The sequence below is a fragment of the Pipistrellus hanaki genome (genome assembly GCF_964339955.1).
Source record: "Pipistrellus hanaki genome assembly, chromosome: 1".
NCBI lineage: Eukaryota > Metazoa > Chordata > Mammalia > Chiroptera > Vespertilionidae > Pipistrellus > Pipistrellus hanaki.
This window is the reverse complement of record NC_140503.1, coordinates 160,964,257-160,977,042: the sequence shown is the minus strand read 5'-3', so window position 1 is coordinate 160,977,042 and position 12,786 is coordinate 160,964,257. Positions and strand designations below refer to the sequence as shown.

At 39.8% G+C, this 12,786-nt stretch overlaps 2 protein-coding genes across 4 annotated transcripts in view; one reads left to right on the top strand and one right to left on the bottom strand.

The window, feature by feature from the left end:
* Positions 1-4,804, bottom strand: part of HELQ (helicase, POLQ like) — a 38,748-nt gene extending 33,944 nt beyond the window's left edge. For 2 of the 3 annotated variants that reach the window (XM_084881732.1, XM_084881731.1), the window contains exons 1-2: positions 4,380-4,804; positions 2,634-3,351 (exon numbers count right to left, since the gene is read on the bottom strand). In XM_084881732.1, coding sequence (XP_084737858.1) covers positions 2,634-3,351; positions 4,380-4,583 — 922 coding nt within the window. In that variant the 5' untranslated portion in view covers positions 4,584-4,804. Of the gene's footprint in view, positions 1-743; positions 2,532-2,633; positions 3,352-4,379 lie in introns of those variants that run through there. The other variant, XM_084881733.1, reaches the window with a different exon arrangement.
* Positions 4,805-4,927: 123 nt separating this feature from the next.
* Positions 4,928-12,786, top strand: MRPS18C (mitochondrial ribosomal protein S18C). Its single transcript, XM_084882357.1, has 6 exons — positions 4,928-5,076; positions 5,991-6,043; positions 8,024-8,107; positions 10,074-10,131; positions 10,649-10,708; positions 10,789-12,786. Exons 1-6 carry the CDS (start codon positions 4,992-4,994, stop codon positions 10,863-10,865), a joined length of 417 nt encoding a protein of 138 aa, XP_084738483.1. The 5' UTR covers positions 4,928-4,991; the 3' UTR covers positions 10,866-12,786.

The following is a 12,786-nucleotide window of genomic DNA, read 5'->3' as shown; positions in this document are numbered from 1 at the left end:
CAGGAGGCAACGGATAAATATTTCTCTCTCCCCCTCTCTCTCAATTAAAAAATATATCCTCAGATGATATTTAAAATTTAAAATAGTTTAAAATAAATTATACTTACTTCTCAATATTTATGCAAAAATACAACAAGCAAATAATTCCATGATAAAAAAAACAACCACTACACTATGGGATGTGCAAAAGTAGGTTGTTTTGAATGCACAAAACAGATTATTCTTGCATTATCATTTATAAATTATTGTATTACTAGAGGACTGGAGCACAAAAATCATGCAGTTGGGGGCTGGAGGTCCCTCAGCCCGACCTGTGCCCTCTGTCTGGGAGCCGTCGGGGGATGTCCAAATGGTGGCTTAGGCCCGCTCCCCGTGTCAATTAGACATTCTTAGCGCTGCCATGGAGGCAGGAGAGGTTCCTGCCACCACCACCATTGCATTCAATAGCTGTGAGCCCGATTTCTGAGTGGCACGCCCCCTGTGGGAGTTCACTGACCACCAGAGGTCAGCTCCTGCATTGACTGTCTGCCCCCTGGTGTTCAGTGTGCATCAAAGTGACCTGTCATTCCACTGTTCAGTCGGTTTGCATATTTGCTTTTATTATATAGGATTTGTATTGCAACTGTAAACACATTTTTTGCCAGCCCCTGTATAAAGTTGAGGTTCTCTAGCTCAGTGGTTCTCAAACTTTAGGCACATCAGAATACCCAGGAGGGCTTATTAAAGCAGACTGCCAGGCTTACCCCCAGAGGTTCTGATTCAGGAGGTCGATCTGGGTCCTGAATGTACATTTCAAGTTTATAGGTAATGCTGATGCTGAGGTCTAAGAACTCCACTTTGAGAATCACTGCTTTAGCACACATAATTATTTTTTAAATTGGTCATTCATTAAGCTAAGTTTACAAGTAAAAAGATTTAAAAAGTTATTTACCAAAGTTCATACTTTAAAACTACTAATATAATTACTGATTATCATTATTAAAGTCTAATTTGGCATGTCCTTCACACAGAATATAACCTGTAAAACAATTACTTTTATTATCATCATCATCATCCCTTTTTCATAGATCAGAAACTAAGGCTCAGCGTACTAAACTTGTTTAAGTGACAGGGCTGGAATAAATAGGCCAACAACACCCAGCAGTTTAGAACCTACCAGGATGTAACAGGTATAGTGCTAGTTACATAAGAAAAAGGTGAATTAGCCTAAACCGGTTTGGCTCAGTGGATAGAGCATCAGCCTGCGGACTGAAAGGTCCTGGGTTCGATTCTAGTCGACATGTACCTTGGTTGCGGTGTGTGTAAGAGGCAGCTGATAATTCTCTCTCATCGATGTTTCTAACTCTCTATCCCTCTCTCTTCCTCTCTATAAAAAATCAATAGAATATGTTTTTTAAAAAAGAAAGAAAAATGTGAATTAGATAGAGCCCTGTCCTCAGGGTATTCATTCTGGTAGGAGATTCAGATTAAAAAAAGGACAAGGTGCTAGGAGAAAAACAAAGGAAAGTTAATATACCCTTTAAGAGCAATACACACCATTAGCTCTTAACTACAAATCTCACAATTTAGGATTTATTAGACTTTTTTCCTTGTAGTCCTATTTCTTGAACCTGTCTTCTTCCTGAGAAACCATGTTTTCATATTGTTCTTAAGACACTAACATAGGAGTTTCATAAATATTTGTGTAGTGATTGGTTGATAGGCTAATCTTCCAGAATGGCAGCAACTATGCCTTGTCCAAAATAACACATATCTGAAAGATAGGCAAGAATCTAGGATTTTTTAAAAACATTACATGAGACATTAATATTCTTTGCACTGAAGTCTTTTCAGGCATCTTTAAAGATGTTTAGTTTTGCCGGAACTGGTTTGGCTAAGTGGACAGAGCGTTGGCCTGTGGACTGGAGGGTCCAGGGTTTGATTCCAGTCAAGGGCATGTACCTTGGTTGCAGGCACGTTCTCAGTGGGGGTGTGTGCGAGGGGCAGCTGATTGATGATTCTCTCTCATCAATGTTTCTATCCCTCTCTCTTCCTCTCTGTAAAAAATCAATAAAATAGATTTTTTAAAAAGATGTTTAGTTTTAATCAGTGGTATTACTACTACTACCTTTCACTCAAGCCATCTCAGTATTCAAAGGAATTCAAGCTTTGGTATAGAAGACTGAGCCAGCCAAGGAAGAACCAGCTAAGAAAAATGAGGAGCAGCCGGACAGTGAGAAAACCAAAACAAAACAGGAGTGGGATGTCAAGAAATCAAGAAAAAAGTGTTTCAAAAACGATCTGGTCAACTGTCAGGCAAGCTACTGAGAAGTCAGTATTATTGGGTTTAGACAACCTAATCATTATATCTTAAGTGAGCACAAAGAACTCAGAGTTGGATTGGGTTGGGAATTATTTGAGGTGAAGAAAGGGAGACAGCAAGGATAATAAGTTTGAGAAGTGTGACCACAAAGGGAAGGAAAGAAGAAAGAAGTTCAGCAGCAGCACAATTGGGATAGGTTGAGAGAGAATTGATACTTTGATTTGTTTTTAAGATGCAATGTATGACCACGGAAGAATATCCTTTCTATTCATTTGCACTAATACTATGGTAATGGTGGCAAAATTTTTTTCATTCCAGCAAAATGCATTACCATATAATTTTTCAATTCCTTTTAACTGAACATAAAGGTCTCTCACTTTGCTGGGTAATGAATAAAAAGGACCAACATCATCTGATGATGACTCAATTGTTTTCTTAGCAACATTAATTTCTTCAGACAGGTGAGTCTCTTTGAGCTGTTTAGTCCTAGAAAATATTGGTATTTGGGCCTTTGCATTGACAGTCATGGCACTTTTTAGATGATCTTTAAGACTTTTTCTCCTATTCACATCTGAACTAGTTCTGTCTTTAGAAGAGAATTCATCATTTTGCTGGGGTTGTTCTATACTATTTTGGGGCAATTCCTCATTTATAGTCTTGTGAGAGGATGAGTTCCAATCCCGCTCTTTAGTAGACTGATTGCCTAATTCATTTGAAGAGTTCTGCAAATTTTCAAAGTATAAAACCTGTGAAGAAGGCAATTCATACAAAAGATCAGCTCCAGGTTTAATAGAGACATCTTCATGCCCACTCTGTTTTTTTGTGTGCTCATCTGTTTTTAATTCAGTAAAGCTGCCTATAGTAGTGATGCTGAGCTGGTTATGTCTGATGTTTTCTGAACAAAGATCTTCGGTGGCAAGGTCTGTATCATGCTTCCTATTTTCAGGAAGTTGCATATATTTTTGTTCCAGGTCATCAACTTGAGCTATAAGAGAATTTTCAGCAAAGCTATCATAGTCACCAAACATGTCCTCTTCACTATCATTATTCTGGAAAGAAAACAAAAATATTTATGGTCAGTTCTAGCTTTAATAAAAGTTCCAGCCTAGGGCTAAACCAAGTATCTAATGGTCACATACAGGTCACAGAACTAAATGTAAATCACCCTGTGAAATATATATTATCATCCCATTTTACAGATTGAGACATGGAGGCCTAGAGGGTAAGCGACTTGCCCAACCTACACTCTTGGTGCATAATGATGCTGGGATCCTAATTCTTAAGCCAACATGAAATCCTTCAAGTAGTAGGTAGCAAGGCTGGTAGACATCTATTGGGATGTCATCTGACTGGAAGTCCTGATACTGCACTACCCTGCCCCCCCAGACTCTAATCAAGAGAGTGGCCTTTAACAAAATCATGCTTGTATTCCTGGACACCCCAAGACTGTCCCTAGAAATCTGGAATTGAGAGGGAGCGTCTGCACACTGACTTACAGTGGCCTACTGAACAGAAGAGATGTAAACTCAGAGGTGTCAATACAGTGTAGTGATTAAAAACACAGGACTCGGAGCCAGAAGTGTCATTTCTTAACTTCTCGGGGCCTGACTTCAGCTGAAAATGTAACTAGCTTAAAAAAGTACCCAGCATATAATTCGTCCGCTCTTCATAATTGGTAGATTTTATTGGACCAGCAGAAGCAGCAGTAACTTCGAAGTGTAACTCTGCGTCTGTCAAGCCACTTATCTGCTGCGTGAACAACTTTTGTGTGTCCAGGGTCTGCGTTTCACATCTACATAAAAACGGGGATAATAAAGCAATACCTCACAAGTGAGAATTAACAATAACAGAACTGAGGTAAGCACACGAAGACTAGTGGACAACTAGTCAATTGCTTGCACCTGACAAGGACGCTGCCAATATTTCAAAGTTCCCAATCTCATGCCTTCTGTAGCCGATCCCCCACTCCTCTCGGGGGGGGGGGGGGGGGGGGGGGAAGAGTGCGCAGCAGGAGACCTGGGCCCCTAAGGCGGGACACGGGACGAGGAACTCGGGGGGGAATCTGATGGGGCTGTACCTCGGCCGGCGGTACGCCCACAGCTTTCCGTCGCGGGCTTCCAGCTGCCATCTCCTCTTCCTCCTCCTCCTCCTCCTCCTCCTTCTGGTCATCGCCCGGCTTGAGCTCGTCCGCGGTGGGGGCGGCAAAAAGGATCTCTAGGCTCGGCCGGTTCCTTTTGCGGACAGACACCCGCCGGCGGATGCGGGAAGTGCCCTCATCCATGGCAGGGGCCGCGGGCTCCGCCCGAGGGAAGTCCCCGGGGACCCAGCCGCCAGGCCCCGGAGGAGGGGTGAGCGGAGGACAGAGCAGCAGTAGCGACAGAGGCCGAGGACACTCGCCTCTCCCTCCATCCACTTTTGGGAAAGACCACAGGTGAGTTACTCTCTGTCCGGAAGTGGAGGCACAAGCGTGGCAGCTCAACTTCCGGTTGTCCTATGGTAGGTGTCGCGGGCGGGTGGCGCGGCCCGGGTGGGCGCGTAAAGGTTCTGCGCAGACGCAGTGAACACCGGTCTCCGGCCCGGCGTTTGCTTGCGGAACCTTTGGCGCGAGTCCTCGGGCTACGCCGGGAGCGCCGGAAGGGACTCGTGCGGACTGCTTCGGAGGAGGAAGGGAGGAGAGGACCGCGGGACCATGGCTTCTGTGGTTGCTGTTTGCAGTGGGCCCGGGAGGAGAAAGGTTGCGAGCTTCCTAACGGCGGCTGTCAGCTGTCGAGCGGGTAAAGTCTCTCATCTTCTGCTTCGCGGTAGCGCTGCAGCCGCCGCCCCAGCCCTCGTTAGGTCTGTGCCGTTTTCCGGGCGATGGACGTTTCTCCTAAGTTAAGGTGACCAGACGTCCCCGATTTTTAACAATTTGCCCCGCGTCCCGCGGCGTTTTATAAAAGTCCCGATTTTTGAACAAAATCGGGACTTTTTTTTAGAACGTCGCGGGACACATTGTTAAAAATCTGCATGTCTGGTCACCTTATCCTAAGTGGGAATCTGTAATGGCCCATGACTAGGATGTTAAAGCTGAAAGGGACGTGAGATGCCTTCCAGTACACTTTATTTTATTTTTTTAACATACGAGGAGAGTAATGGGTGATTATTAAAGAGACAGGCACCTGCGATTATGCCTGAGACCTCGGGGTACACTTGGTAAGGAAGGGACATCTCCAGTCACCCAGCAGCAAATGCCAGATGTCTGAAGTCCCAAATCAGGGCGAAATTGTGAGAGAGGCCCTCGAATCTACAGTTTTTGTACTTGCATCTTTTATGTGCTTCTCTATCAATAAATTATATGTAAGGGGTCTGTTACACATTTTTCCTCTGTTGCTTCTTCCCCAAGTATTTGCATTAAAAATCTGTTTCTAACCGTGGGGTGAAGGGAAAACAAATATTGCAGAGAGCAGATGAGAGATTGTGTGGCTGGAGAAAGCCTTGGAAGGCACATCCATATTAAGTCTCACTTTGCTTCAAATCTAAAGGTTTTTGTCCAATCCTTGTGAGTATAATGAATAGAAAACCTACCTTTTAATTCAGATGTCCCTTGATCTTAAATGTCCCTTGATTCATCTCGCCTCCATAAAGCAATATCTTTAGCTCCTCAGCTAACAAAAAGAATTGGTTTGTTGCTGTTTCTGTTTACTTGCAGTGCTGTGGAGAAGTTGTTCACAGTATAAACAGGTAGCCAGCAATGAGGACCTGGTAAGAATTGTTTTCTTCCCTTTTTTAAGGCATTTGCAAATATGACCAAATTCTTATATTTTAGCTTTTCAAATAGAGTTCAACAGGGGGACAATACAGTCAATAATCATTAGTCTGAGTTTGAGAATTATAATTCATTGATGAGTAGTCACTTGAGTTTGGAAGAGAATGCCTAGATTTCTAGAAAGAAGCATGGCTTCTGCCCTGGTTGATATGGCTGTTGGTTGGAGCATCGTCCTGTACACCAAAAGGTGGTGGGTTCTATTCCCCGCAGGGCCATACCCAGGTTGTGGTTTCTAGCCTCAGTCTGGGCGCATGTGGGAAGAAACCGATGATCATCGATCATCTCTTTCTCCCTTCCTCTCTCTAAAAATCAATAATTTTTTTTTTTTTTTTTTAAATCATAGCTTCTGTAATACCATATTTTTTCTTCCTAGGTCTTAAATTTAAGTATATGTGCTTTGGGAATTTAAAAAGGTTGTTTGGGTGGATGGAATAATTGCATATAATCTAACAAAGGCATTATATACAAAGCTTGCTTACAGGTTGGCTCTCTTCCCCATTTCAAATTCGATTTTACAATTGTCCCATTATCAATTTTGGAGGGCAGTTGTCTTAATAAATGAGAGATCAAAATTAAAGTTTCATACGAGGATATTAAATGTAATTTCTTCTATTCTGTAGATGTATTTTTTATAGGATTTAAGTACTAGGGTTGGACTTGGCAGTATAGGTTTTCTTCCTACTTGCAAAGATAATTTGATACTAATCAGACCATACAAAGCACATAGTACAGTGTAGGGAAGGAATATGGTCAGTCATTACATGTGAGCTGAATGTAAATTGGTTTAAGAACATTTGAGGACTTGGAAAAAACAAAGAACTCTAGTCCTCCTGAGCATCTATCGGAATCATTCGATTCACAAACTATCTCAAGAGAGTGAAGGAAATTACTAGAGCTCCTTTTTAGGTTATAAACCCCACCTAGGCACTAATTAAAGCTATGGGTTTTCTCAGAAAAAGCACACATGCCCGGCCCATGTGGGTCAGTGGTTTGAGTGTGGACCTACAAACCAGGAGATCACGGTTCAGGGCATGATCGGGTGGCAGTCTCCATCCCTAGTAGGGGTCGTGCAGGAAGCAGCTATCAGTGATTCTCTACCATCATTAATGTATCTGTCCCTCCCTCTCTAAAATCAAGAATTTTTAAAAAATCTACATATTTAAAAAACAAACAAAAAGGCACACAGTCCCACTCATTTGAAATTTTACACACAACTACAGGAGTTTGGGGACTTTCAAGCCATTTCTAGATTAAGAATCTCTAGACTGGAGTTGCTTATACTCATGTAGGAGGGAGGCATTGTGACAGAAGAATTATAGTTAGTGAAGAAAGGAAATCCAAAGGCTGACACAAATTTATAAAGCAGTCTGGAGCCATAAAATGGTAGTCAAAGGACCTTATATTAGAGTAAGCTATGGGGCATTGTTTTTTTAAAACAACAATAATGATAAAACATCTGATAAATATGGGGATGGATTTAGACATTACATATGACACCTATTGTGCTATTAGATTTTCTTAATTTAAATCTTAAGAATTTTTAGTCACTTGGGCAGAACATCTGAGGAGAGAATCACTAAGTACAGAATTAATTTTGTTTCTCCCATAAGCCCCTTTTTCTCCAAAGACTGTATTTTATCCTAGAATCCATGACTTAACTCCTCCTTAACCAAACTAAGCCAAAATAAAACATTTGTACAAACTATGGAAAAGCATACTGAAATCTTTATAATGGTGAATCCTTTTCAGAAGTACTTGTTTTTTCTTTTACAAGCCAAGATGTTGTATTCCTCTTCACAGTAAGAAAGGCAGAACTAATTCTTTGGAGAGATTTAAATGTGGTAGCCTTAAGGTTTAGTTTCTTAGATTCGAAATTAATGCATTAAATTTCTTAGATTCTTTTCCCTTTTTCCTAGCCTGTTCCAATAGAAAATCCTTATAAGGAGCCTCTTAAAAAGTGCGTCTTGTGTGGAAAACGTGTAGATTATAAGAATGTACAGGTGAGATGTTTTTACTTCACTATATTTGATTCTAGGGTTTTGCTTTTTTATTACTCCTAACTAAAGGAAATCAACTCAGATTTATAACAGGCTTTATGGAGGGGCAACTGTTTTAGCAACATGATAATCCCAAATCTGGTTATATTTCTATGTATAAAGCATCTCTATTTTATTCTAATAATAGCTCACAATGGCAGTAATTCTCAGTTGATGGAGGTGAGTAGTTTGGAAGAAGTTGATCTCTCTACCTCACCACCAATATCACTGTTTCAAATACAACTTTATCTGTTTTATAGCTCTGAGCAAGTTAAGTGGCAAATCTGGGGTAGAGATTGATGTTGGAGTTAAGTATACTCACAATAATATAAAGTGATAGCTTCCTTTTAGGGAGAAAAACCAAGAAAAATTTTAAATGTACATATTAGGAAAGGGGACATATGTAATACTTTCAACAATAAAGAATTATTAAAAACAAAAACAAAAACAAAAAACAAACTAGAGGTCCGGGGTATGAAATTCATGCAAGGGGGAGAGGGGTGTGGGGAGGTCCCCTCAGTCCAGCCTGGACCCTCTCCAATCCGGGACCTCTGGGGAGATGTCCCTGGGATTGGGCCCAAACTGGCAGTTGGACATCCCACTCACAATCTGGGACTACTGGCTCCTAACTGCTTACCTGCCTACCTGCCTGATTATCCCTAACTCCCCCCCCTTTCCCCCCAACTGCCTGATCACCCCTAACCGCCTCTGCCTTCCAGCCTGGTCACCCCCAACTGCCCCCTCTCCTGGCCTGGTCACCCCTCACTGTCCCGCTCTGCTGGCCTGATTGCCCCTCACTGATCCCCCCTGCAGGCCTGGTCGCCCCATGCAACTGCTATTCAGTTGTTACTGTGAGGGTATTGTGATCAATTTGCATATTACCCCTTTATTAGTATAGATAACAGTCATAACAATAATAAAAATAAATGCAACATATGAGGATTATGCCAAAAACACTGCCTGGCACTTGGAAAGTGCTAAAGAATTTAAATTTATGAAACAAAATTATAGCAAATGGCCTGATGTACCTATATCTCTTAAAGACCTCAATATAGCCGAAACTGGTTTGGCTCAGTGGTAGAGCATCGGTCTGTGGACTAAAAGGTCCCAGATTCGATTCCGGTCAAGGGCATGTACGTTGGTTGTGGGCACATCCCTGGTGGGGGGCGTGCAGGAGGCGGCTATTCGATGTTTCTCTCTTATCGACGTTTCTGGCTCTCTATCTCTTTCCCTTCCTCTCTGTAAAAAATCAAATACATTAAAAACACACACACACACACACACACACACACACACAAAAAAAAAAAAAACAACAAAAAACCCCAAAAACAAAAAACCTCAATATAGTCTGGTATTATGTTACAGTCTATCATGATAGGTGAAATATTTAGTATTTCATTGTACACAGGAGTAGTTTAGAAAAGGATCTGTATAAACAAGAAAACACCTTTAGCCCTGGCTGGTGTGGTTCAGTTGGTTGAGCGTTATTCCATGCACCAAAGAGCATTGGTTTAATTCCCAGCTAGGGCACATGTCCGCTTGTATTCTTGATACCCTGTAGGAGGCATGCAGGAGCCAGCCATGGGTGTTTCTCTCTCATATTGATATTTCTCTCTTCCTTTAAAATTAATAAAAAACATTTAAAAAAGAAAACAGGTTTAGCGATGAAATAATATGCTCATTAATTTGTTGTATAGACATTTTGAACAGACTCGGTAAGAGATGTTAACTTTAGTTATTTAAAAAGATGATCTGTCAATAGGATAGACATAGTATTTTTCATATTTTATGAAGTTTGAGATTTATTAATAAACCTTTACATTACTTGAAGGTAACATGAGGTATGCTTTTTGAAATTTACACAATCAAGAATGAATAATACATGTACTAAAATAAATTTTTTCTTCCTCTCCAAATAAAACTCAAACAGCTTTTGTCCCAGTTTATTTCTCCATTTACTGGATGCATTCATGGAAGGCACATAACAGGTATTTTGTTTTTTCTTATAGCAACTTACAAATCTACTTTCGTTATTTAAGAAAACTGGCAAACGTTTATTTTCAAATAGTATATAAATCACTATTAGAAAGCTTAGTATTTAAGAAAGCTTCTTAGTCCAAAAAGTACTATTTTACAATATATGTCTTATACTCAGAGGTAGCCATAACCTGACATGGAGAAAATTTGGGTTTAAAAAATTGGGTTGGTATTTTAAGTATTCTATAATCGCTCCTAGATTATTATTTAAACAAAGGCCTATTTCTCATAGGCCAAATTGGATCTGTCACTTATTTTTGTAAATAGCTTAATTTATGTAATGTCTGTGGCTGGCTGCTTTGTGTACTAAGAGTAGAGTTGAGAAGTTACAACAGAGACTATACAGCCTGCAAAGTTTAAGATATTTACTGTCGGGATCTTTACAGGTTTTCCCATCCTCCCTTGACTTAATTGTTATGCATTTTGAATATTGGTATTTTTTTTATGAATAAGCATTTTTTTTTACAGGTCTTTGTGGGAAGAAACAAAAAGAAATCACAAAAGCTATTAAGAGAGCACAAATAATGGGTAAGAGAATCTGAAAAATTATTTGGGCTTATCCATTTTGGCTGTTCTCTTTTGTGAAGAACTTAATTGTCTCTTTACAGGATTTATGCCAGTTACATACAAGGATCCTGCATACCTCAAAGACCCTAAAATTTGTAACATCAAATATCGGGAGTAAATTATATAAAGTTATTATCAATAAATTTATTTTAAAATAAATGGTTGTTGACTCAAACTATAAGATTTAATAACCTTTAGAAAATTAGTAGGCTAAAATAAATCTTATCAAACTCTTAAATGGAAATTTTATGAAGAAAAAGTGTTTCAGAAGTGAGGCGTTCCATACCAGTGAGTGTTCACTAAATAAAACCAGATTATTTGAAGTGTTAACACTCATTACATTTCCATACACATGAATAAAAATATTGGTACTGTAACACTGTCATTTATATCTGGCCCACAAATAGCTTGTGCAATAAATAGACTGCTGAAAATGGGATATTAAATATGGAAGAGATGACTTGTATTTGGATTTTACTTTAGATTCAGATAATGTCTTGTAGGTGGCATTTTAGAGATATGGGTACAGAAAAGTGGAATGCTTGTATAATGTACAAATCCCTCATGACAGACTGTGGACATGAAATTGCTCAGGAGGGTTATCTAACTAGCAAATATAGGTATACTGGGCTAGGACAGTGGATCTTCTCTTTGTAGATACGTTTCATTGGATGGATAGTGGTGATGTCACAGGACCTAACATTTGTTTCTTGGCTAGTCTATCCTGAAATTGGTAGTCTCCTTTAAATAAACTGATCCATAAGTGATATATTGTGTCGTCATTGCCAAAAGTTGGAGAGAAATTGGAATTTTTCCTATATTCTTTTTCCCCCCTTTTCACTAAATACGTTAAAAGTTGGGTCATCAAATTCAATTTTGGAAGTTCAGCTGTGTACTAATTAATGACCTGTGCAAACTTCTCTGGTGACAGTTCAGTAGTGTTGTGCAACAGTATAAGCTAAATACATTTTAGCAAAGTGAACTTTCCATGAAGGCACATTTAAACTTTAGTCTGAGTAAATATGTAGGATCTTTGAAAAATCTCAAGCTGTTATCTAAAGAAGATATTTGCATGTATGTTGGCTATTTGTTGCCTCTGCCATTCCTACTCTTGCCTGTGCAACCAGTTTTGTTCATTTATTGGTTACATTTAGACATTATCAATGTTCTGTATGCTCTAATGTTTGTGATTATTTTTAAATAGGCTTCAGACTGACAATCTGTTTCCCTCCTGCCCTCCACAACACCAAGGAGTTCTTATGTAACCAGTAAAACAATCCTAAAAGAAACTCATTATTTGCAAAATCATTCCTAGTATTATGTGGGCTTCCTAAGCACCCCATGGTAACTAATGCATGTTAACACATGGATGAAAGATGATAATTTTTGATATTGGCTATGAATTTGCTCAATTAGGAAATAACATGGAAAAGCAATGGCCAAAGTGTGTGCTCAGCATTTCATACAGTGAGTGAAACATAAGGCTTCTTGAGATGTGTATACTTCATGGAAAATTCTCACAATTATGAAACAGACAAATACAAAAAAGCATAGCAAAAGCTCTCTTAGCCAGCCTACACTTAACCAATTCATTAGATTAAATTGGGTTAAACTAAACATTCTTCCTAAAAATCTTACTGAAGCCCATGACTCTCCTACCTGTTGAGTTCTACATTGCCAAGAGTCAGCTCTTTTGTCTTTATATCTGTAAGTTGATTTGTAATTGTAGTGATGGAAAATGAGCATTAAAAAGAAAGTTACTCCTGCAATAAAAACTAAGTAAATGCTTTGGAAGGTCAATAGAAATAGTTTCAAAAAATAGTTGTCAGCCGAAACCGGTTTGGCTCAATGGTAGAGCATAGGTCTGCGGACTGGAAGGTCCCAGGTTCAATTCCGGTCAAGGGCATGTACATTGGTTGTGGGCATATCCCCGGTCGGGGGTGTGCAAGAGGCAGCTGGTCGATGTTTCTCTCTCATCGACGTTTCTAGCTCTCTATCTCCCTCCCTTCCTCTCTGTAAAAAATCAATAAAATGTATTT